We start from the raw sequence: 25,415 nt of genomic DNA on the forward strand, positions 1-25,415 counted from the left end.
GACCTGGATGATAATTTACCAAATGGCTTGAAAGGCATTTTAAAAACTCTTAACACCTGAAGCTTTTATGTTGCTTATTGTAGGCAGAGATACTGTTCTGGTGACAGGGCTCTGTCATTTTCATGTTTTTTGTCGGTTACAGGAAGTGCTGGAAGGTGCAACTTAGGGTTGCTGCAGGTCTGGTTTCTTTAAGCGGAGGTAAAATAAAATTGGTTTATTTGCAGAATATAAAACATTACTTTCTAGGAAGGAGTGAGTCAGGCAAGTGTAAATTGGTAAATGGATTATTGGGTTTAAAGGAGAACTCGACTGAGCTTTTAACCAAGATTGGCCCATAGTGCATACTGCAGTCAATGCCTTGCCTTCATGTATATTGTGAACCAACTTTGTTAAACATTTATCTTAAGTTTGGATTCCCCATCAACCAGCATTGCAGAACAGTTAGAGTTTAGTATTTGTCCCTTAAGACATTGCAATACCTTGCTTGGGAATTGCCAAAGAAAACTTTGTATTGACCTTTCAAAACGCTTGCCATTGGTAAGACATGACTATTTAATTGCAGTGGCATGGTGGAAAAATAAGGGGTAGGCTATGTAATCATTGTGATAATTAATATGAACGGTCTGACTAAATAATACCACATATAAAAGTGATAAGTGTCTGATAGAAGTCTCAGGAAAAGATACAGAATTCCTAATTATTTCAGTCTAAACAAATACATAAAATTAGATTCACCGGAACTTGGTAATAAAACAAGAGAACCACCCGGACATATTAGTGTGACGGACTCGAAACAAACGCAGAGCCGACGCTGGAGGGAGATTTGAGCGGCGCATGGACAGCAGGCGGCCTCTAGCTCGGCTGACGACTTTAGTGGTTGTTTCTTGCTTTATCGCTACATTTTACGTTTTGCCATCATGGAGGCAGACGGTGACATAAAAACGACGCCGAGAGGGTTTCACTGCACCTTGTGCAATGTCAACTTACCAAACAGTAAGTAACGTAAGCTAACTTAGCCACATGTGAGTTAGTTTAACTTCCAATTGATGTTTCCAGTTACCTCTCTATTTTGTAAGCACATCGTAACTTTTTTTAGGCAGGTGGCTAACAGTATTATTTGACAAAAAATTCCAGCTAACTTTAAGCTATGAAGGGGGTGGACTACAACGTCACTGTCACTTTTTATATGAGCGTCATAACGTCAGTGCCATGCATTGTTGTAACAGTTAGCTAACGTTATACTGTACTAGCCAAATATTGTGTATTGGATACATTAGTCATGGTTAAAATGGTTTCCTAGCCAAACTAATCTTGCACATCATGTCAAACAGCTGTAATGGCTTTACTATGCTTTTTCGATCTTTTAAGCTGTTGTATTTATAGTTAATCTGATGCAGTGTTGTTCCTATTGTAATTTCCTGCAGTGCCTAGCTTGGAACAGCATGTCAAAGGGCGGAAACACAAGACGTTGAGCACTGTGCGTGCTACCAGGAAGACCCAGGAGCAGCACAGTGTGTTTGTCAGTGGCATCAAGCCTGAGATCTCCCAGACTGACGTAGCTGAGTATTTCCAGAAGTTTGGGCCAGTCTCAGACGTTATCATGGATAAAGACAAGGTCAGTCAGCTGTTCACAATGAGATACAGTGCACTTCAAATGATGTCCATGGCCTCACAGTGCTCGCCTTTACCTTTTGTGTCCATACCAAGAGCGCTGGCAGTCCATTCCTTTGCAGCATGTTGAAAGTGACTGATGTGTGTCACTCTGCACTCACAGGGTGTGTACGCCATCGTGCAGTTCAGTGAGGCGGACAGCTTACAGGCGGTCCTGTCCCGTGTCGAGCATCAGATGAAGGGCTTGAAGCTGCGTGTCAAACCTCGGGAAAAGAAGGATTTCAAGTTGATTCCCAAGAAGAAGAATGACTTCCAGAATCTCCAACAAGTTCTCAACCGTCTCAAACCTCAGCTGTGTCAGCTGGTGTCTGTAAGCATCCTGCTGTCAAATATATAGCGTGGGTCTGTGAAGGTGGCAAATTCACTTGGTTATAAGGAGGGTTACAGCCTCTTGGAGCTGCTAGTGGACTCTTTTAGATTCTTGAGGTCAATGTAGTACTATCCGATAGTGTGTCTTATATTAAACCAAAAATCATGTTTCATATAAAATGAATATACAGTTTATACTATACTAACTTAACTTAGGCAAAAACTGATAGACGTATGTCATTTATACTGACGGAACGACAAACATTAGTCAAATACTGTTAGACTAGTATATATTTGGACTCAGCGTATTATAACGTGTTATCAAGGTGTCTTGTTAACAAAGGGACTGTGGTGGTGTTCTTTGTTCTTCCTACAGGTGGATGCACAGATGCAGTACATCGTGGAGCGATGTCAGCTGGGAGAAAACGAAAAGAAGACCCGCGGCTTGCTGGTTCAACTCCTGCAAGAGGTTTTTGTAGAGTTTTTCCCAGGTGACCTTTTGTAAACACACATACAGAGAGTCAGTTCTTGAAATTTTGTCCTACACAATGATATTTGTGCAAAAGTTAGTCACAGATTGGCTCTCTCACTTTTAATCATATGTTTGGATGGGTTGCAGACAGCCAGATTTTGCCATTTGGTTCATCTGTCAACACTTTCGGCATCCACTCCTGTGACTTAGACCTGTTCCTGGACCTGGAAAACACCAAGGTGTTCCAGGCCCGTGCCAAGTCCACCGCAGAGCAGGTCTGATATTTTTACATGTATAGTAATTGGTGCCTATAAAGTGCATTTTTACCTCAATGTTGTCACCAAAAATAAGGTTTTGGATCCACACAATTTACAGCCAAAATATCAAATAATGTAACTTTACAGGGAGCCCATTGTGTATTAAATCATCCTCCTTTTTCTTTTTGTCTCCCCTCTTTCTTCAGGCAGGGGAGGGCATGTCAGACGATGGCCGCTCTGAGGACTCCATCCTGTCTGACATTGACCTGTCCACTGCCTCTCCGGCCGAGGTCCTGGACCTTGTGGCAGCAATCCTCAGACGGTGTGTCCCCAGCGTGCACAAAGTCCAGGTGGTCAGCAGCGCCCGTCTCCCTGTAGTCAAGTTCCATCACCGCGAGCTCAACCTGCAGGGGGACATCACCATTAACAACAGGTCAGCCGACGATTCCTAGGATTCCCTTGATACTGTGAGGCATCAAAAGTCTACAGATGTGGTGAGGGATGTTGTTTTTATCTTGTACAGTATGGTTTCATTTTCTCCTGTCCTGTGTCCTTCACTAGACTAGCAGTAAGGAACACCCGCTTCCTCCAGCTGTGCTCTGGGATAGAGGACAAGCTGAGGCCTCTGGTGTACACAATCCGCTACTGGGCCAAGCAGAAGCAGCTGGCTGGTAAGATGAAATGACTTGCACCTTACGAAAAGATTATTGGGTTGTGGTTATCTGTGCATTTAGGTTGTTGTTGTTTCATTTTTTGGTCAGCAGATGTCAGTAGAACTTCACTTGCCCCTTGTGATCATGTTGGGATCTGTTTGGACGTACTGATTTGCAATGCCTTTTAGTGCCTTGTTATGGAAGCTGCTCCTTTTGTGTTGAAATATCACAGGCAGTGTCTCCCTTTATATAGAATAAAATCTTAATGAGAGTGTTCTTCACTGAAGCGCACACTAATTACTTTTACTCCTGGGGCATATCTCCTTTATTCCCTTTGATGAACAGTGGCCTCCAAGCTGCCAGTGCAGCTTTCGACAAGGCACATGTGCAGAGTGATTAGCAGAGCAGGATGGGATCGTTGCATGTAAGGCTGCTGTTACAACCCAAACTTACGATTATGAAGTGATTGCATGTAGATCAGTGTTGCCAGGTGCCATAAACCAAGTAATAGTGAAATTGTTTTTTTAGTTATCGTATTTCACAAGTAAGCTTTCAAACTTATGTTGTTCAAATGAAAGAACTGAGCTTGCAACTACATGAATCTTTGCCTAAGGCTGTGTCGCATTTTACTATACATCCATGGATTCACAAAGTTGACTGCAATGACGTCCGTCTACAAGACGGTGCTCCGTCATTCAGGCTACATGACACATTATCCATCATAGCCTGTAAGCAAACAGGTTACAGCTAAACTATTTTTATACCATAGCGACCAACAAAACAAAAACAAACAAAACGGTTTCACACAAACGAAATAAAAACTGTGAAACACAGTCACAAAGGGTTCAAAAGACGTAAGAGGTTTTAAGTGGCGACAATGACGGTCCAAATGAGCACTGTTCCATTTTACTATTATGCAAAAAAAACAAAAAACTATGACATTTTGAAATTGCTGTACATTTAGGGGCTTCAGAATTATACAAAGATGTTGATGCTTTTGTCTCTCGGCTCTATCCTATATGTACACATGTACAGCATTGCACTAATCACAGTTTCATCCTGTCAACTGTTAACAACTCCATCGCATTTGTGTTGTGACATGTAGGCAATGCCAGTGGTTCCGGCCCCCTGCTCAACAACTACGCCCTGACTCTGCTGATTATCTTCTTCCTGCAAAACTGTGAGCCTCCTGTCCTCCCCACAGTGGACCAGCTCAAAGACATGGCCTGTAAGTGCTGCATCATATTCTTATCCTAAACCTTTCATACTTTGCATAGGTTTGAATGTTCCAGGTCGGATTCACCAAACTCTTTAACTTGCACAAACCTGTCGTAAGTTGCTCATTTCGGCCTGATGAGTGCCATCTGTTAATGAGGAGGTGTGTATTTGTAAATAAACAAAAACAAAAAGTCTTGCTGACGTGTAGCCGACAGTAGGTGGTGTGACACTATCAGAGGATGATCCTGCATAAAGTCCCTGAGGCAGCTGCTGGAATGAGAGAATTTTTCAACAACTACTGTAATTTATAAGTTGCTGTGACAAAATCTGCTAATGAAAGTCATAAAATCTATAAAACCTCTTTTGGTTGGCAGCCATGATGATGATGATGATGATGATATGGTGAACAGAATATCCATTTTATTTGTAAAGTTTGTCTTGGTTATTATTGGTTAATAGGTATTATATTTAAATTCCAAATGCATACAGATGAAGGCATTGTGATTTCAGATCAAATGAGTGTTTTGTTTTTTCCATTGGAGAGAGTCAGACTATCTGTTCATGACTCGTTCAACAGGTGTGGACCACTCATGAATTTTCTTCATACCTCAAAATTAAAGTAGGAGAAAATCAATGAATGCCACAAATTCAGTAAAATCACTCTTACGTGCCACTTAAGAAAGAATGTGTTCGTACGGATTTTCCCCGACAGGTGAAAATGCCGTTCACATTGTGGATACTTTAGATGGTCCCATACAGTGAATATGACATGTTAATTTGTCTGTTTTGCTGTCATTTCAATTATATGCCATTTGTCAATCTGTTCATTAATGGTTATGTGTTCACCTCTTTGCAGGTGAGGAGGAAGAGTGTGTGATTGAGGGCTGGAACTGCACCTTCCCGAGTCAGCCTATTGCTGTGCCCCCCAGCAGGAATACACAGGACCTCTGTAAGTGAGAGTAACTGAAAAAAGAGAAATGCGTTAGTCAGACATGATTTATGTAACCTAGCTTCTTGAGTTCTAAATATAAATGTAACCTCTTAAGTGCAATGACAGCACCACCACTACAGGCACCAGACTCTTTATGTACATGTATGTTTTGTCTCCTAGGCACCCTCCTCGCTGGCTTCTTCTCCTTCTATGCTAAGTTTGACTTTGCCAGTAGTGTCATATCTGTCAGGGAGGGGCGTGCACTCCCAATCACTGATTTCCTCAGCCAGAGTAAAGAGGAGGAGGCCATGCAAGAGGAACAATCCACTAAGGCTCATCACCACGGTCCCAAACTGGGCCCCCTAAATCTCTTAGACCCCTTTGAGCTCTCCCACAACGTAGCTGGAAACCTGAATGAGCGCTCTCATCGCAGCTTCCAGAGGGAGTGCCAGGAGGCTGACAAGTACTGCCGCAGCCTGCAGTACCAGCGCAAATCTACCAAGGGGAAGTCATGGGGGCTGGTGCGCTTGTTGACCCCCCATGGGGAGGTCCCGCATACCAAAACAGAGCAGCTGACCATCAGCATCCCCTTCAAATCAGCATCGCTCCCTGAAGGGCTGCGTAATCAGCTGCACTTGGCGGGAGATGGTTTCCAGCTGCTGTGGTTTCAGAAGGTTTGCTCTGCTGTGGAGGGAGTCTTCCGGAGTGTTCTCGGGTGTCACCTTGCTCCCTCCGCAGACGCCGTCTTTGGGGAGCATTCAGCTGTCAATGCTGCTGAGGAAGTGGAGACTTCCCTCTCAGCTTCCCTCAACACGTCAACAAACGACAGCTTTGACAGTGTTGAATCCCAAAACGAAACCAGTCCTCTGGGTACAGCTGTGGTGGGTGGCAAGAGGCCGCTATCTTCTGGCAGCGATGCCTCAGTGTCGCCTCAAGGCAAAAAGCCAAGACTGGCAAAAAGGGGCAAGCCTGAATTCCCTCCCTGGATCTGTGTGCAGAAGCACATTGTGTGGGCCGGCAGGAGGAAAGTGAGAAGGGTGCTGATCAAAGATACAGACTCGAGGCCAGAGGGTAGCTGTATGGAGCTGGAGTCCCAGGTCACAGCTCACATCATTGAAAAAGAGCCAGAGCTCAAGGATCCCCTGGAGTTCAAGGTTCAGCCCCAGATGGTGGGTGGGACAGAAAGCACAAAGGCAGTGCTCAAGCTGGAGCCAACCAGTGACAAGACGGGAGTCTTTCATGACTTCTTTCATTTCCTGGAAGCCTTCTTACCAAAGATGGCAGAGACATTGCTGGAGAAAGAAGTGGGTCGTGCTTAGAGAGTTCAGACATGTCTCCATTAAATCTAAGAATTTGGGGTTTTCTTTGTTTTGAATCAAAGATGCCATCACTGCTACTTGTATTAACCCTTGAGAGTGTGACACAAAAGAGCGTTATTGTGGCTTTATATTGACCAAGCATCAGTTATTATATTTGTAAATAAGGGCTTTGTCCAGTTTGTAATGTTTCCATGTGTTCTATATAATTGTAGTTATGAGTTTTTCAAAATAAGATTTCCTGATGAAGCCTACTTTTTATGTTTGAGACGAGGCTTGGTTTTACATTTCTGTTTAACAAAAAATGCTCTTAAATGATGAAACTTTAAAGGGAAACTTCAGTGGCAGACATTTGTTGTACACAGCATCTGATGCTGTCTTCAAATGAATAAAGTATTTGTAGAACACTGCCTCATTCTATATACAGTAGTTGGGATTCGTCAGGACCATATGTGCATTTTATTTTGACTTCAAACACCATCTTTAAACTGTCACTTTTTCATAAAGTAATCAGTAATTGTAGTTTATCATAGTTGCAGGAACGGGGTCGGTGCCTTGGTTTAATTTGTGTCGCAGGCTGCCAGAAAGGGGCCTTTGACTGGAGCTTTTATCCAGTCAGGTCTTCGCTCATACAACCGAGACAGAGGAGAGTAATTACTCAGGCAGGCAGACTGCTTTATTATAGCAGGACAAGCAGGAGCTGAGGGATGCACAGAGCTCCCCTGTGATGATTAACATCATTCATCTCACTTTTAAAGGGAAATACAGATGGCCAGTGGGCTGTGGAGGATGGCTGTGATGATGAAGACTGCTTACTTCATGTTAATCTGATGCTGGTTTGCATTACTGATAGGATGCGTGTTGTGGTCAGGAAATCAAAAATGTGGTTTATGACCCAAAGACTCATTTGTGGTCCAGCAGGAATCTCAATGTATTCTTTGGTGGTAATCAGAAAACAGCAAAAACATGAAACTGCTTTTATTGCCATATTTTTGCCCCAAATATGACTTGTGGTTAATGTTCGACGATGACTCCATTTGAATATTTTGCTAGCAGCATGGCTCTGGGGATGGCAGTGTCGGTCTGGTCTTTGGTCCAGACTGTACTATCTCAGCAACAATTGGATGGATTGCCATGAAATTTTGCCATGACACTCGTGTTCCTCAGAGGATGAATCCTGCTGACTTGGATCTCCTGACTTTTCCTCCAGGGCCGCCTTGAGCTTTACATTTGTGATTTCGAGTGAAATGTCTCAACAATTATTGGATGGGTTGCCATGAAATTTGGTCCACACATTCATGACCCCTTAATATGAATTGTAATAGCTGGTGAAAAGTTACCTTTCATCAAGCACCATCATCAGGTCAAAATTTCACTTTGGAACAAACATCAGCGTGTTAGCTTTATCACTGTGAGCTTGTTAGCATGCGTTCGCATTTAGCTGATTTAGCCAGCATCTGGCGTCATAGAGGCGCTAGCATGGCTGCAGACTCTTAGAGATGATGTTTTGTTGTTTGTTTTTTGTCTACTGAAACACTGACCGTTCTCGTTTGTGTTTATTTTTCAGAGGTTTTGATGGCATATCACTTGAACATCAGGCCATTAACTTTCACTGACACTCCAGGCTACTCCAGTATCACCATCCCTTGTTTTTCAAAGGTGATATACGGCCTCTCACACACACACCTTTAAGCCAGAGAATCAAAGTGATTGATATCAAAACTCAGGGTGTGTTTGCTGTTGGCCTAAAACAAGAAAACAAACCATTACTAGTTATTCCGATAAGACTCATACAAGCTATTTTCCTCAAGTTTCTCCTTCATCAAGAAAAGCAATTTATTGTAAAATCTTCATAAAGACGGACAGCAACACATGCAGCCCTGGAAAGCAATGAGAAATGGTTTCATCAGGTATTGATGACCAAGCAGTTCAGTTACATGCGCATTTGCTGTAATTACTATAAGAATTGATTCTGCTGGGCATCTGTATGTGCGCTGTCTGTCGGCCAGTGCAGCCTATTCATTTAGAGTTCCCAGAAATGAGAGGAGAAAAAAAAAAAAAGCCAATTTCATGTTTTGTGTAATTGGTGTCCATTGGGAAGAGAGATCCTGAGTCAACCCCCTGCCCCCCCCGGGACCCTGAAAGCTTCACAGCTTGCGCCACCATCAGCTGTTTACAGCTCCTGTCTGGTCCGCTGTGACGTATCTTGTTTCTTAGTGTGTTGCAGTAACTTTTACGGCATATCGAGTCATCAACCCCTCCGCATAATCGGATGCCTAGAATATGGAGGGCAAGGGAGTAAGACATTGACTTTGCCATTACAGATTTTAAGGGGATCATTTTGATACATAAATAGACACACTGACTTCCCTAATTTGTGGTGAGAACATGCTCTGAATCAAATTAGCGGCCTTTTGCCCGTGCCCTCTAACACCTGTCTCGCCATCCATCAGAGTTTACCTGAAGCTGCCATCGCCAGCTCGCTCATAAACACATCAGTCGGTGGGATATTGCTGTAATTGGTCAGCTCTGCTTTCCAGAGAAGACAAATGGTGTAAGTGATGCTGCTGTTGGCGGAGAAGCTTTCGGCGCTCTGGGGGAAAGAGAATCGCATGAGGCATGTTTCGGAAAGCAAATGAGAAGCCCTGACTTGTGCAGCCATTGTTTAGGACTGACATGACTCCACTGTTTTTGAAGAAGCTGACTTTGTGAGTGAGTGTGTGTGTGTGTGTGTGTGTGTGTCACACCAAAAAGGCAGAAAAATTCTGAAAGTTAAAGAGAAATGTGTTATTGTTTGCTCACTAGTCATCTATGCTTCTGGCTGATCCTGGGTGGCCCCTTTTAGAGCCATATATATGGGCATGAATTATCGGACGGTGGTGGTGGGCAGCCATCAACACCCCACATTTTGTCTCCTGTGCAAGTGTGCAAACAGACCAGGCTGCCTGAAAAGCACTCTGTTCATATTAGTGGCTCCCCCACTGTAGAGATAAGGCTAAATAAAAAACGCATAATCATTTTCCCCTTTCTGTCTGTGACGGCAGGAAGGAGTCAGACATTCTCCTGGGAGATTGCTCTTACACCAGAATGCGTGTGTGTGAGTGTGTGTAATCTTCCTTTTGTATTTGGACAAGGCAAGCATGTGTCATGCAAATGGAAATGGCGGTGGGTTTTACTATCTAAAGTGGAGGCAGCTTCAGGAGAAAAGCTTTTAGGGCTCCATTTGAGGAGTACAGGTAGATGCCTACAGTAAGTAGATTTCCAACATCATGATTTGTTGAAGTCATCGCTCTCTTGTCTCAACAAAGACGCAAGACATCGTTAGCGCCTGCATCAGTAGGAAAAGTTAGCAAAACTGAACAAGATGAGAGAAAAAAGTTTTGGAAAATCAGTTGCCTCCTACTGGTCCTGTTATCTTGGCCTTGATGGCAACTCAAACACTTCTCCCCTCTGTAGGAGCCCAAACGGCTCTTCAGGAGTGCATTAGCTGGGGTTTATTGGACTGTGAAAACTTTAACTGTTTGCCCTGTTCCTTGTCCGTTATCTGGCTGTTACTTTCTCTGTGTTTACCTACAAACATTGGCAATAGCTAATGAGTTTTTCTTGGGCACATTGTTGTTTCTTGCCATTGACTTTTATGGCCCGTAGAGTGAACGCAGAGTGGCTGATTGCTGAATTAAGTAAATGTTCAGGAGAGCCACCGTCAGCTGTGGGGAATGGGTGATTACAACTGAGAGGACACATATCGCTTCCCTTGAATGGACGATGATTTATTCATGATTTAATCATTTTTAGCTACCACCTTTTTTTCCAACTCATCAGATTGTTAAAAGCTATGGTTTTCCAATTTACGTTCCATTTTGCCATTTTGCATCAATTTGGACGTCATTGGATGTAAAAACTGCAACTAATTGGCTGCTCAATATCAGTTTGAATTACGGCACAATAATTGCTCAGAAATGGTCAGTGCAATCAATGTGTAATACCACAATCCACTTACAGCCTTTATGGCGTGGTCATATACACTTTAACTGCTTGTTTATTGTCAACAGCAGCAGCAGCAGCTCTACGGAGGCTGACAGTGTGGATTTATGCCCAAATCAAGTTGTGTTTTTGACAAGGGCTTAGGGACAGACGAAGGAAAAAAAACATTGTTTTTTACAACTCTATAAACAGGACATGAGAGGAGCTGTCATGACTTCCCCAGGGAGCCCAGCAGAACAACATGTAGTGTGTTGTTATGTTATACGTCACCCTGACAGTTTCTTTGATTTATCCATGATCTAACCCATGGCTGGTACTAATCTTATACAGCAGGGCAGTAAAAAAAAACTTATTGAAAGCTTTCTTTTTGCTGTGTATTACACTCCAGCTACATTTGTACATGTTGCTGACACTGTGTCATGGATAACAGTAACGTAAATATACATATGAAATAGACAGTACATGACATATACAAGTAAAATAATCTCCACCAAGAAAGGAGAATGGGGAGAAACAATATTTTCTTTTTTTGCTTAAGATCAGTTTAAAGGAAGAATTCAACATTTTGAGAAATACACTATTTCGCGTCATGGCGGATAGTTAAATGAGAAGATTGATACAACTCTTATGTTTGTGTGTTAAATATAAAGCTACAGCAAGCTGCTGGTTAGCATAGCTTAGCATAGAGACTAGAAACAGCCTAGCCTCTCTCCAACGGTAGGAAAATCCACCTATTAGCACTTCTAAAGCTCACTAATTAACATGTTATATCTTGTTTGTTTAATCTGTACAAAAACTGACAAAAATTACAATTCCTCATTTTCAGGGTGTTATGTGCTGGACTTTTTTTCAGCTCTGAGCAGTTGCCAGGCAACCAGCGGAGACTCCTGGTTGTTACTGCTCCAGACAAGAAATTGTCCGGCACATAAGCCCCCTATCAAACGGGGAAATGTAAACATATTTTGTTACCATTGGACAGAGCCAGGCTAGCTGTCCCCCCGTTTCCAGTATTTTTGCTAAGCTACGCTAACCGGCTGTAGCTTTATGTTTAAAGGCCAAACATGAGAGTGATATCAACCTTCTCATGCGACTCTCCACTATAAAGCGAATATGTGATTATCCCCTACAATTTCTTTCATAGCATGGCAGAAAAATCTTGTGTGGGCACAATATCAAAGCTCAGACAGTTATTCATGGCTGACCCACTGTGCTTCTACAGTGGAAGCAGAAAATTGGATACACTTGGCCTTTAAATGATGAATAAATTAACCCAAATTTTCACCATTAAACAATGAAAAGTGCAAAGAAAGTAAAACATTTCTGTCAGTCTCACATCTCAACATGTGCACACACACACACACACACACACACACACACACACACACACACACACACACTGCACCTGCACTGTTGGATAAGGGACGACTTCAGGCGTCATGAACTGAACAGCAGACCGTGAAGATCTAGGATAAACAGGAGCCGCTGTAACGGCCATAAATGTGACCGATTACATTAGACAGAGTCTCTGCACTTGAGACCTGAAAGGTATTTGTGTACACAATGTCTTTGTGTGAGTGTGTGCTCATGTCACATCAGCGTCATCGGTCCACACGCTCACCCACGAAGTCTCGGTGGTGACATGAATTTGAAAACGTAATCCAGCAACACCTCAATGAATCATTTAATTTAATCATGAGAGAATTACTGCAGTGAAACACAAAAGCAATATTGATCTCTGGACGCTGTAACCTATGGCCTCTACCTCCAGACCATATTAATGGCTTTTATCACCATCTGAATAATAAATGCAGGAGTGCACAGAAGGCCAAAGGTGAAGGGGCTAATGATTAGACAAATTGCGTCGTTCCTGGATAAGATACATATCATATTAATTAATTAACATTTATCCAGTGCTTCACAAAGTCGGTGACAATATTGTGTCTTCATTCTTTAAAGAAAAGGTTGTAAAACCTGTGTCATTATTTTGGAACGTAATGTTGGTGGCTGCACAAACAGGCATTTCCCGTCCCTTATCCTCTGAATCTACCTGGAGATGAATGTGTTTGTTCGTTAACTACCCGTGCACAGAATAGATTGGAGTCAATAAAACAAGTTAATGACTGATTACAACAGTCCCTGGGCACTGCAAGAAATTCACCCTAATTCATTATTAAAAAAAAGCAAACAGCAAATAATTTGCCTGATATCCATGGTGGCTTTTCTCACTGAAACCCTGGTGTCAACCTTTACTCCCTGTTGTGAAATAGAGCTGTACATGATATAGATTTATATCAACATTCTTAAGTTGATGTCTTATTTTCAAGTAACAGATATCAAGCTAATATTGTATGTTCTTGAAAGTACATTTTTATTATCCAAAAACAGGCAGTGTGCCATGTTGAAATGTTCTTGGTGATAGATGGATTGCGGCTGTGATAGCTGATATGAGCAGTATGTTGCAGGTTAGTATCCCATCTCGCTCTGATTGATACACTATGGTTTCTGAAGTGCTGTGCAAGCCATTATTTCAAGTGCGAAGGGCCAGTGGTGTTATTCTCTGATTGCTGCTATGTTGTGGTTTCTGAGCTCCAGGCTGAGCCATTTCCAGGTGGAGGGGTGGCCTCTTCTGTGAGCCTGTTGAGAGAAAGGCCTTCAGTGTAGGTGAGCTCAGGTTTGTGTCTGTTCTTGTCGTGAGCTCGGCTGCACATCATTCTCACGGTCCTTTTGGCATCCAACAAAGGCTTCTGCTATTGCTCTTCACCTATGCAGGATTGTTACATCGCATATTGATGTGGCCCAGGCACAAACTGAGTGAGCCAGTAAGGGCTTACTGGGCTGAGGCTGACGCTGCCTTTGACCTATGTGGACCATGGTCAGAGGGATGTTGGGATCTCTTGGCGCTGTTCGTGGTGCTGAACGGGCAAAGACAGCCCAGCAGCTTTCCGTTTGTCCATGTGTTTTATAGCCATACATGAGCGATGTGCTGCCGATACTAGCCTTTATAACTGGGTGAAATCGATAACTCCTTCAATTTTAAGTTTCAAGCCAACATGATTTACCACAGCAGAAACCCATCAACTACAATTTTCAAGCTCAACATTGGAGTGAAATCGGCGTGTTTTCCGTGTTGTCCATCAAAATAAACTTCAGAATTCAATTCAGTCAAATATTCAAACCCAACTATTTTGAATGTTTTGCAGAGATAGGTTCCCCCTTTACAAGGCGCTGCTGAGGAGAGGGGTGTGGTTAACTGTTGGTCAGTGCGCATCAGGTATCCATCCCGCTCTATATAACCCAGTGAACCGACAGGAGAGCAGCAACACAGCCACACACCACCCGGGCGACTACATCAGGAGAAGACTGTCAAAAAGTAAGTCACTTACTTTTTTTGTTGTTTACTTTACATCTTAACCGCATCCTAGAATAACGTTTGAGTGCAATTCACATAATAAATTTTGCATTAAGCAAAGCCTCAAAAACCTTAAAAACAACAGGATGTTTTGGCCTCAACAAAAGTTTTTCAAGAAGAACATTTCACATTTTCAGGGGAAATCGTACCATGGTATCTGTCCTTCTCCTTCAGATGGCCAGCATGCTGAGATCGTGGATGATGCTCGCGGCGCTCGTCGTCTGCCTGCTGGTGTGTTTGAGCAGCTTCGCGGACGCCTACCCGCCCAAACCGGAGAGCCCGGGGAGCAACGCCTCACCGGAGGACTGGGCCAAATACCACGCAGCTGTCAGGCATTACGTCAACCTCATCACCAGGCAGAGGTGAGTCAGGCTTACCGGCTAAAGTGAAATGTGACATTTTTAAACATCTCTCCCATGCGCGTCATTGCCACGGGGGACCGGGGGGGGGGGGGGGGGCCACGACCCCGCAATGTACGAGGGAGAGTCGAGCTCTTAGTTTACTGTGTATAATGACACTCTGTCGGGTGGAGGCAGCGTTCACTGTAGTCAGTGACCATAAAAGAAACAAAAGAAGCACCAAGACACTGTATTAATCCAACAGCATGTCGGAGTTTGTCCGGGGCGGGAAAAAAAAAAATGTGAACAATATAATCGCATGACTAGAACACAAAAAGAAACTTTAGAAAAACTAGAAAAATCATCACACAGAGGACCTAGGATGGACACAGACTCCCAGATGAGCAACGTTGACCGTTAGTGCTTTATGTTAATGTGCTGATGGCAGTTTCTTTTTTTTCTTCTTCAACCAGACCATTCAGGAATTTCTCCAGATTTAGAAACCAACAGAGATTCCTAGAGTTCGCATCCATCAGAGTTTATTTAATCGTTGCAGTGAAGTTCAGAAGCGCAACCTCAGGGCTTTATCGGGTTAGTGAGTGTAATTAACTGTATGTCACCTGGGAAAAGTGAAAAATAAAAGACAAATGCATTCTGAAGAACTTGCAGTGATTTGGTGTGTAGGTAGTCCACCTCCCTTAGAGTGATCGATGTAAGTCTCTCGCTCAAGGACAAGTTTGCAAGGATAGCCACATGGGGGATCGAGGCCTCACGTTGTGGCACGACTCCACTCGTATAAGGCCTGTTTTCCACCCTAAATCAAGATTTTTCAGATGCTGGTCTGAAAAATCAGCCCTCGGGACTCTTGGCTCATTATGCTTGAGTTACAATGCATTGCTGTGCTTGTTGTAAGAATAATGACGCAGAGTAGGAGCCTGGCTTTCCTCAGATGGGTATATAAGGTTCAGACCAGATAGAAGCCTGTAATGGCTCCCTTGTGACCCCAAACCTTGTAATAGGCACACTGCAACACCAGACATCCTAATCATTTCCTTTTGTTTCTTACTAGGTGAAAATCAAGACTGGATCATGACAGAATATTTAATACTTAAATGGTAGTAGGTTTCTACTCTTGAATTTTAAGTTTTCACTGTTTTCGTATCTTTCGTACCTAAAATACGGCAAATATTATATTAGTGAGTGCAGTTTCGATCAGATAACTAGTAGCTGTTATCAAATGCACTATTCCTGCTGTGTGGCACATGTCTGAATAAAAGCATGTATAATAACAGGAAATTAATTCTGTTGTGCCATTTGGAGAAAATAGCAGGCGTACAGTTTTCCTGTGATGGAAGCTGAGTATAGTCTCATCATTGACCCTCCTGGTCTGTAATTAAAGAGGCTGGATCTGTCATTGCGCTCAAAGGACCCGCAGTGTAGCCTGTCATGCCTGAAAAAAAAGGCAGGTTTACTCTTCAGTGGCCAGGCATTAACTTCAGTTAAAAGGCTTCAAAAGGCAAAGTCGGAGGAGCTTGTTGTGTTTGCCTTGTCGGACCCCCGGGCTCTGAACTTGAAAACTCTCCCTTTCTCTCAGATAATTGCTCAGCTGATTTGTGATTGGACTGCACAGACAGAGAGGTAGTACTGATAAAATCTCAACAGGGCGTATGCAGCTAACTTGCCTTGTTCACAGCTTGATGATTCTTTGAAAAAAACAAAAAACAAAGTCCCATAGTGGAAATTCATAGCAAGGCTGAGGGGGTCTCACCAGCAGAGCACCCAGTGAGTGACTGCTGGTGGAAAGCAGAGAATGGCTTCACACGAACGAGAACCTCCCACTCATATTTAGCTGCAGACATTACATGCTGGTGTTTGACTTTCTCCAGGTATGGGAAGAGGTCGACCCCCGAGCAGGCGGTGGCGTGGCTGCTGTTTGGGGATGATTCAAGCCAAGACACTGAACCACGGTGAGCGAAACAGATGAGAATACACATCTGGTCGAATCACTTTGTGCTTTCAAAAGGCTGATACTGATACCAGTGATTTTATACTGAAGTTGACAATTGACAGTATTTGTGTGACTAAAATCTAATACACCAAAGGAAAATCCAATAAGAAAAGCCCCTGAAATAACTGAGCGAAGGAATACATAATCATATCACATCATATCTGTAACTGCATTACTGGCCGATATCTAATAAAAACCCAATTACCAGAATGGGAAGGGGAAGGGTGCGATTGGCCACACTCCCCACTATGATTTGAAATACAAGAGGTAACTGTTATATACTGATATATTAGGATGTGGTGAATTTCAATTAATTAAACTGCTTTTTCTCTGTTATTACAGCTTGGACTATAGCGATCAGTGGTAAATGAGCCCAGTGTTATCCCTTACCCACCCCCCAAAACCCGATCCTCTGATTCACCAACAATAAAAAAACACAGAGATTCTTAAGAAACAACCTGCACTGGACTTTGTGATTCATGTTTAATTATTTAATGTGCATGCAAATCCCTCTCTCTCCCTCTCTGATTGTCTTCCTCTCTCAGTATATCTACTTTTTCTTTGGCCAAAACATGTAAATACTTTGTATCAAAATCAATCGCTTTACAATGAATAGCTGAATGGAATAAAAGTATTAAATAGACATGCTTTGGTATTTCTTCAGCTTTATTTATTAATAAAGCCAACTGTACCCACTCTTTTTGCCACTAGATGTCACTGTATCACCAGCAAACCTACATTTGCAAGTTAGTCTATCTTGCTGCTGCTCTTGTATGGGTTCATATCGACGGCAGCGGACACGCTTCAACTTCGCACCGGGGTACCTCACCAAAAGACGCATTTGTCACCACAAAAACCTTCCCGGACATCCTTTGGGAAACAGGATCAGCGCCGCCAAACTGGCTTTTAATCAATGGAGCTATTTGTAAGAGCGCGCGAGCCGTTTTAGGTAAGGTCTCGTTAAAGATAGCAGTTTGTGTGGGTTGCCGTTGGCTTCGGTGTTGTGAAAGTGACTGCACAGATTAAACAAGACCTGCCGTGCTCCAACTACTGCGAGGGGACCCGGTGGAGATATCTCAAACCTCTTGCTGCATCTCAGACCGAGGGAGGCATCCGGATACCCGGGCAGGTGAGCGCCTCAACCTTTAGGTGTTTTCCACCGAGGAAACGTGGCGTGTAGTTTAGGTTGGTGGATAGCGTTAATGCCGTTTTCATGCAAAAAGCGTTTCCAGAGATGTAGTCCACCTTCGCCACTCGCCAGGTGGATGTTGGTACACGCAGTCATATTATTTTAAATCTCATGTTAAATTAAGTCTTATAGCCCTTATCAGCGACGTTAAAACACCTATTGTCTAACCTCGTGTCGCATTTTCTTCCTCTGACAAGGGGCCACATCCTGCACGAGAAAGACACCTCGACCATCAAACTGATCGACAGTCAGTCGCCACATGCAATTTTGTATTAAGCTAGCCTAATTGACCTCAGGCTATTTGCACCTGTACGACGGCCACAGGTAAAAAAAACAAAAAACACCCATCTTTGACAGCCTAAGTCAGAACTAAATAAATATATATTTATAAATATATTGCTCTTTACTGAGTGTTGGAAATTAATTCAGAGGATAGTGTTGATAAGGACTGGATGGACGTCATGCACCTGTTCATTGCCATTGCGCATGCCCACACGTTGGAGGACGAGCTCAGACGTTTGAGCGCGTGTGGACCAATAGCAGGGCAGGTGCTGATGTGTTTCTGACATGTAGGGTAGATAAACATTAATAATAAAACATGTACGGTTTATTTGTGTGGACAGCTATATTTCTAATAAATAACTTACTAAATTTCGAGCGATCCAAAATGGTCTGTACCAGATTTCTACATTTGTACGAAACTTATTCCCCCCCTTGAAATTAAACTTAATTGTTTTCATAGTTAGAGCCATTTAGTGTGTTTTGTATTTATTTCCTGTATTTTAACCTTTTTTGAAGAATTCTTTCCATATATGTGTTTATATTCCAACAAACATCCTCCTTTACATAGTCTACCTCTGAACACTATGTAAGCAGCAAAATGTGGCAAACCCCTTCCCTCCCTTTCCCCTCATTTTCTCCAGTTGAATACACAGAATAGAAATTGAATTTAAAAAGAAAAACAAATGTCAACAATTGCCACACTGACAGCTACGGATACCAAACAAATAAACAAAGGACTATAAAAGCCCACCTTTCATCCCCTGCAAGGTATACAGTTACATTTATATTTAAGCATGACCCAGTTCTTCATTCAGGAGAAGATTCCAGACGTCACTGTATCTTAAATAATGGTTTAACTGTGAGGACATTTTATTACTGCGGAAGAAGTATTTAAATGACCTCTGCCAGCAAGAAAGAAGCTATTGTGTTTTGTATTTTCAGTGGTAATAGAGATCCATTTGTGACTGCTCAGGCAGCAGATAACTACAGAACAATGTGTTCATGCTGTGCTGTTTGTTGTTATGAAGCATCTTTGAAGGGAAGATTGGAGGGCCATTACAGTAACATGACTTCATTTGCAATTTGATAACTTGAAGCATGAGACTCCATCAACAAGATACTTCAAGGTTAACAATTTGAGGCCATTTGAGGTAATTGGGAAGACATTTATTTCGTCAGTTCAGTAAAAATAAAGTCTTTTACTTAGAGTTTATCTAGATTCTATCTTTCAGGCAAAAGCATGGTGGTGATTATTTCTACACAAAGGTACTGTAGTCCAGATAATGATATTGTTATTTTGGAGCAGTCTTTTGAAATCAAAGCTATTCTGATAATCATTTAGTACAGTTACCTAAAACCTCCATAATTTATAGTCATTTATAACAAAATAACAGTCCCTCTGCTGTATTTTCATATCAAACCACCAGATAGGTGTCATTTCGAAGAGCTTTTGACTTGGATTAAAGAAACTTCAACCTTCTTATCAGTTTCTGTTTTGGAAGGGGAAGGTTTACCATAAATTTCACAGCTTTGGGGATTGGCTACAAGATCAGCAGGCCTGGTTCTACCTCAACAGAAACATCGCCTAAGCACTTCTTTTAACGATTTAAGAACTCCGCTTGAACTCGGACTCTTTAAACTTTGTCCTTCCCTCTGAATTCTTTCAGGAAGATTTGAATACATTTTGTACGAGACATTAAATTGGATCAAATCAGAAGAAAAATGCCAGTATGGTAGTGTAGACAAAGTGACCATGACATGCCTGAGCCTCAGAGTAATGCGTACTTGACATTGAATTAATACAAGTCCTTTAACATTGGTCACACATTTGGAAAAATTCAAAGAGCTATCCCTGTGTGACCCGCGATGCTCACTCAGATCTTATTATATTGATGAAGTCAGAAGGCATCCTGGTCATTTGACGTCGCATGAGGAATACTCTTGATAAGAACACCTTCAGTGGTGCCTGACCATGACACTGTGCAGTTTTACTGAATGATTAATTACTGCATCAAACAGGAATTATAATCAGCTGTAGCTGGCAGAGAGAAAAGCTTTACAAGTAGGAGCCATCCTCACTCGATTCCACAGGGAGATTAATCAGCAGTAGTTCACATAGCCTCAGCATCTTTTCCCCAACCTCTATGGTGTCATTCATAAAAATGATCGGCTCATTTACTCTCACACCTGCCACCTCATCTCCTTTGGCACAGATCTCCATATTTAGAGGCTGCGGCATTAAAGTGAAGGCGGCATCCTCCCGTTTTTAAAATTGTGTTTATATACATGGCAAATATGATATTTTTAGCTATGCTAGTGGTGTGGCAGAGGGCATAGTCAGTCGGTCTGGTCGATCCAGCACTTTTGGAAATATCTTGATAACTACTGGATGAATTGCCATGAAGTTTGGTACATTCATGTTCCCCAGAGGACTTTGGTGATCCCCTGACTTCTCATCTAGCACCACCAGCTGGTCAAAAGTTTTACTTATGCAATGAAATATCTTAATCTACTCAATGGATTTGCACAAAATTCAGACAGACATTCATGATTCCTACAGGATGAATAGTAATCCCGTTGGTTATACCTGACTTTCCGCATAGTGCCACTCAAGCCCCTCAAAAGCCACAGCTGGTGCCTCTGCCCTGGCCCAGGTTAATGCCCAGAAGAGCTCCAGGGGGCCCAGATTGGTAAAATTTAATAAAAGAAATATTCAAATTTGGTGGATGCATTTGTGCAAATTCCCCAGTCTGTAACACTGTAATACAAATCCATTTTAAATTGAATTCATCCAAAAGTTTGCAACCAAGAAATAATGTATATGCTCTATCAAACATCTTCCTCCATCAACAGCAGCACTCACAGGGAGCAGACTGGACTATAACTGTCGCTTTCACACCACATTAATATAAAACTATATCACCTTCAAATCTGATTTCATATAGTTCTTTGTTATGTTTGCCAAAGATGTTTGTTTGCTTTGAGATCTTGGGGGGAGAAAGGGGTAAACAAGGCTGGGGGGAGTCTTGCTTTCTTATAAAATGAAATATAACATGCAGCCCCCACCCACCCCAATAATTGTTGTACTGTCCCTTAATAGATGCCGATATGTACATGGGCAAGCCAATGTGTCAGTGTTGGCCTGAAAGTGGGAATTTGCTCTTTAATATTCAGGCCTTAACCTCCAGAGTTTCTCTCAAGAGAGATTCAAGTGACATTCATTTAGCTCATTCCATCATGGCTGCTTCTTCAGAAAAGCGGGGATCTTTAATGAAATCCCAGCAGGGTGGTGATTGTGAACAGCCCCCCCCCCCCCCCGGGTGGCTCTCAGCACTTTGCCTAAGTCCTTTACCCTCTCAGTGGTGTGTACATGACATTTAATTCTAATTACACTAATTGCAATCTGTATCAGCGGAGGGAAAGGGAAGACCTACAGCACTAACTTGATCAGGTTTTCATTAGGTGTCTGGCATCAAGTGATATCTATTGATCGTGTTATTATGCTTTTTTAAAAAAGAGAATTGGTTGTAGCATACAGAAAATAATCCTACATCGCACGATACTAATACACAAGAGATAATGAACTTGACTCTTGACTCTTTTTTTTACTGTTTGAGGATCTCTGAGTAGCTTCATGTGGCTGACTTGGCTAATGAGTCCCAAATCTGTTAGCTGGTGGTTAATCATTTACGATTAGATTTCTCAAGGCACGTTAAGTTTCATTGTAACTTCAATCTGTGCCCAGGAAAAAGTGTTCTTTTCCATCCTGTTTTCTTGCTGCCCAGTATTAGCACATTGTGTGTGTTAATATGCATGCAGGGGGTATAACACACCTTTATTTTTGAAATCAGTCAACCATGCAGCACATGGCTTTAACTCCTTCAAAAGACCTCCACACTTTAATTTGATTTGTACAGGCATCTGTAGTGGCTTGGATATTGATATGATCCCCAGAAGGCAAGATTGAAGGAATTGCTTTAATATTGTCTTTTGAGAAAGAGTTTAGTCTAGAATTTAGTTTGACAACAGAGAAGCATAAACATAGTGGTGCTTTTTTTCAAGAGGGCAGACACTCGAAAGAAGCTGTTCCGGGAGTTTTCATGAAGCCTTCTGAGTGACGTTCCCCAGTATTTTTGTAAAGATAGTATAAACTCTGAGAGGATTGTCTTTCTTTCTGAGGAAACTACATCTTTACAGTGACTTTTTCAAATATTAGTTTTCAATGCTTTCAGCAGCAAAAAAAGCTCATTTTATGGTGAAATTGTTCAGGATTTCTGGAGTTGTAGAAACAGTGTGGTCAGGTAAAATTTATTTATGTTCTGTGCTCAGGCCGCTGGAGCTAAATACAACAGGTTTGAAATCACAGTAAAAGATTTAGCTGAATTTCAATATAGACGTCAACTCTGAAAGTGCTATTAAAGCCTTAGTTTTGGCCGGTGAGCTCTGTCAAAGTTGATTTCCTGCCTGTTGTGTGAATGCTACACTCTATTTTTCCAACTATGATGCTGATTTCCTCATTCGTATGAATGTTCAAACCTGCATGTAGCTCAAACCTCTTAATAGACCCAATTTTAGCTCCAACTTATTATTATTTTACGCGTTTTCCCTTGTTGCCATGGCGAAGCACCGGGGAAAAAGGCGAAGAGCTGCTCATGGTTGTCTTGGATACGACAGTTTTCCCTTGTAAAGTAATGAGAGGAGCTGAACCTGTGGGAGCACAGGGTTATTTTTAGGCCTGACGCCAGCCTGCATGTGTGGATTAAGACTTGTTTGGTCGCTGTTGCGTGTGTGTGTGTGCGAGCTGTGTGTGTTTACAGGCTTTAATGCAGCCTCACTGTGGGAACAGCTCAAGGCGTTTTACACTTGGCATACAAACACCTGGGCCATAACTTGTGACATTGCTCCAGGCCAAAATGTGCTGGAGGATGCAATTTCAAAAAATGGCATCTTCGGATGTAGGCTGTATTTGCAGTGGCAGTTTTTATATGTCTGCAAGTACAACCTTGAACTACCTTGAAGGAGATAGATGCTTCTTCCTTGCTGATAGAGATATGTTTGTAATAAAATCATTTACAACACCACATGGGTTTCATGCGAGGCTGTAGGCTTGCAGGCCTTGCAGGCAAAATCCTTCAAGAGCAAAGGAATTTGAAGCAAATAAGTTACAACCCTCAATGAATAGCAGACGTATTGTAGAAAGAGAACACCCAATTTCATTTTGAAAATATATTTTAAAGCTGGCTGTAGCACTTATTCCAGTGAATTTTAGGGATATTTTTAAGGCACCAAAGCTTTGACCTTTGCCCTAATTACTGGTTATGCAAGACTTGCAGGGATTTAAACTTACTCTGTTGTTACGCTGGAAAGAGTTATTTGCTAAGGAGCATCAAAAATGTTTAGAGATATAATTTTAGATCTGTGTGTATGAAAACCACACACACACACACACACACACACACACACACACACACACACACACACACACACCAGCTGGCCTCTTGTTTTAATAGATTGACAGTGTAGAGATGATAGGACTGGAATTGATGTCATGGCAGCTGTGCCATTGAGCTGCTCTCTTCCTGCAATACCACGAGGAAGATGGAGATTTGTGTGATTGTGTGTTGCCGTGTGTGTGAGTTGACTCATAGAGAGAGAGAGGGAAAATCACTCAGGAATCAGAGACCTTTTACATACACAACATATTACTGTAAAGACAGACTGACCCAGCTGCAGGGACAAGACACTTAGTGTGAAAATACCACTTTTGACCTCATTGAAGGATCACTTATTTACACACTGTTCACTTTCAACATTAGTCTTATTATTAAGGACACTCTTAATCCTTGATTGTGTGGATTGATTACTGGTTGCAACGAGACATCCAGGCTTTTCAGACAGAAAGAAAATTACAAAGAAAATGCCAACACTGGCGATAATCAATTATGCCACATCAATAATATAAAATAAGAACCAGGGAGACTGGCAGAGCGAGAGAGCAGAGAACATCCCTCCCAACCCCCCCGGTGTGTCAGCCCGGCTCTAGCACGGCCATGCTCTGCTGCAATCGGCTTTGACTTCTTAGTGGCCGTGCGGTTTGTGCACACTTTCAACAAGCTCTGTCATTTCGCAGTGCAAACACAGGATGCCACGGATAAGCCTGAGGGACTGGTATGCGGTATTAAGGACCTGATCCGCATTGATCAGAGTTTTTGCAAAAGCGATTGGTCCTTCAGCATCGAAGAATGTGCTTCAATGTCACACCAGTAGCAACAATTACAGTTGTTAATCAAGGACCCGACCAATGATGCAGACGGCACTCCTTGGCTTGCCTCTGTCCCAAGAAATATTTTTAAATATTTTAATGTATACACACTATTCAATTTGCCAAGTCGCCTACGCTCAACCAAAATTGATACACACAGAGAAAGGCACTTGAAAAATGTGACAGCTTTTCTCTGTGAGTCAGTTACTCTGAGTTCAGGTGGTGCTGTTCCAAATATGACATGACATGTCCGTGGGTTAGGAGAAATAGATTTATTACATAAGGCAAAGAGAAGGAGTTGAATAAAGGCAGCCAGAAACCATGGACAGGATCGAAACATATGGGTGAATAAACCAGGTTATTGCAGGGATTAATGGATGATGGATAAAAGATATACGGAAGGATACATTTAATCCAACCTGTCATTAGAGTAATGAAGTCTGTGAAATATCTTCAAACGGCTCATTCCTTCCCTTATTCGGATGGAGGTATGAAAAGCAATTACACAGGTGTCCCAGGTCTCTTCCAGATTTTCAGCCCCAACGCATCCCATCATTTTGGTGGATCAATATTTTTGGATTATAGTTGAAATATGCTCTTCTTCTCCAGTGGGTTTATAAAACGAATCTTTTAACTGGTGCCGTGGGATGTGTTGATAAAATGCTCAGACCTGCAAATATCTGAACAAATGGGATTTGGCAATATTTTGATCTCTGCACAGAGAATCAAGTTAATAAAAGGACATCCCTCAGGGCTTATTTGTGTTCAGTGACAACTGAGAGGCTGGAAAAGTGAGTGATAAAAGTACCTTTTTCACCTAGTAAGCCAGTTCAGAAATATCAGCTGCTCAGTAGTGAAAGAGAAATGTGATGCCATCTCATGGAAGAAATATATTTGTTCAGTTTCTTAAATACATAATGTTGGGAAGCATGTAGCAGTCTTGTTGTACCGTTACTGATGGTGCCCCCATTTGACCTGTTCATGTAATTAAGTGCTTTGTGTGAACATTATGTGAAGATGCTTCATCACTCCAAATCGGATTAATTGTTGATACACGCACAGTGACCCTGTAGTGACATTGCTGATTGCTGGGTTTTGGCCACCACAGCACTGGTT

At 42.2% G+C, this 25,415-nt stretch overlaps 2 protein-coding genes across 2 annotated transcripts; both read left to right on the top strand.

The window, feature by feature from the left end:
- Window positions 1-860: 860 nt before the first annotated feature.
- tut1 (terminal uridylyl transferase 1, U6 snRNA-specific) lies at window positions 861-7,223 on the top strand. Its single transcript, XM_070927411.1, has 10 exons — window positions 861-993; window positions 1,425-1,615; window positions 1,775-1,981; window positions 2,357-2,471; window positions 2,600-2,727; window positions 2,916-3,142; window positions 3,271-3,380; window positions 4,468-4,590; window positions 5,437-5,529; window positions 5,692-7,223. The coding sequence occupies exons 1-10, from the start codon at window positions 918-920 to the stop codon at window positions 6,828-6,830; spliced, it is 2,409 nt and encodes an 802-aa protein (XP_070783512.1). The 5' UTR covers window positions 861-917; the 3' UTR covers window positions 6,831-7,223.
- A 6,949-nt stretch (window positions 7,224-14,172) lies between these two features.
- Window positions 14,173-17,043, top strand: pyyb (peptide YYb). Its single transcript, XM_070926619.1, has 4 exons — window positions 14,173-14,181; window positions 14,395-14,582; window positions 16,445-16,525; window positions 16,909-17,043. Exons 2-4 carry the CDS (start codon window positions 14,395-14,397, stop codon window positions 16,931-16,933), a joined length of 294 nt encoding a protein of 97 aa, XP_070782720.1. The 5' UTR covers window positions 14,173-14,181; the 3' UTR covers window positions 16,934-17,043.
- The last annotated feature ends 8,372 nt before the right edge of the window (window positions 17,044-25,415 follow it).

This window comes from Enoplosus armatus, chromosome 20, assembly GCF_043641665.1.
Source record: "Enoplosus armatus isolate fEnoArm2 chromosome 20, fEnoArm2.hap1, whole genome shotgun sequence".
NCBI lineage: Eukaryota > Metazoa > Chordata > Actinopteri > Centrarchiformes > Enoplosidae > Enoplosus > Enoplosus armatus.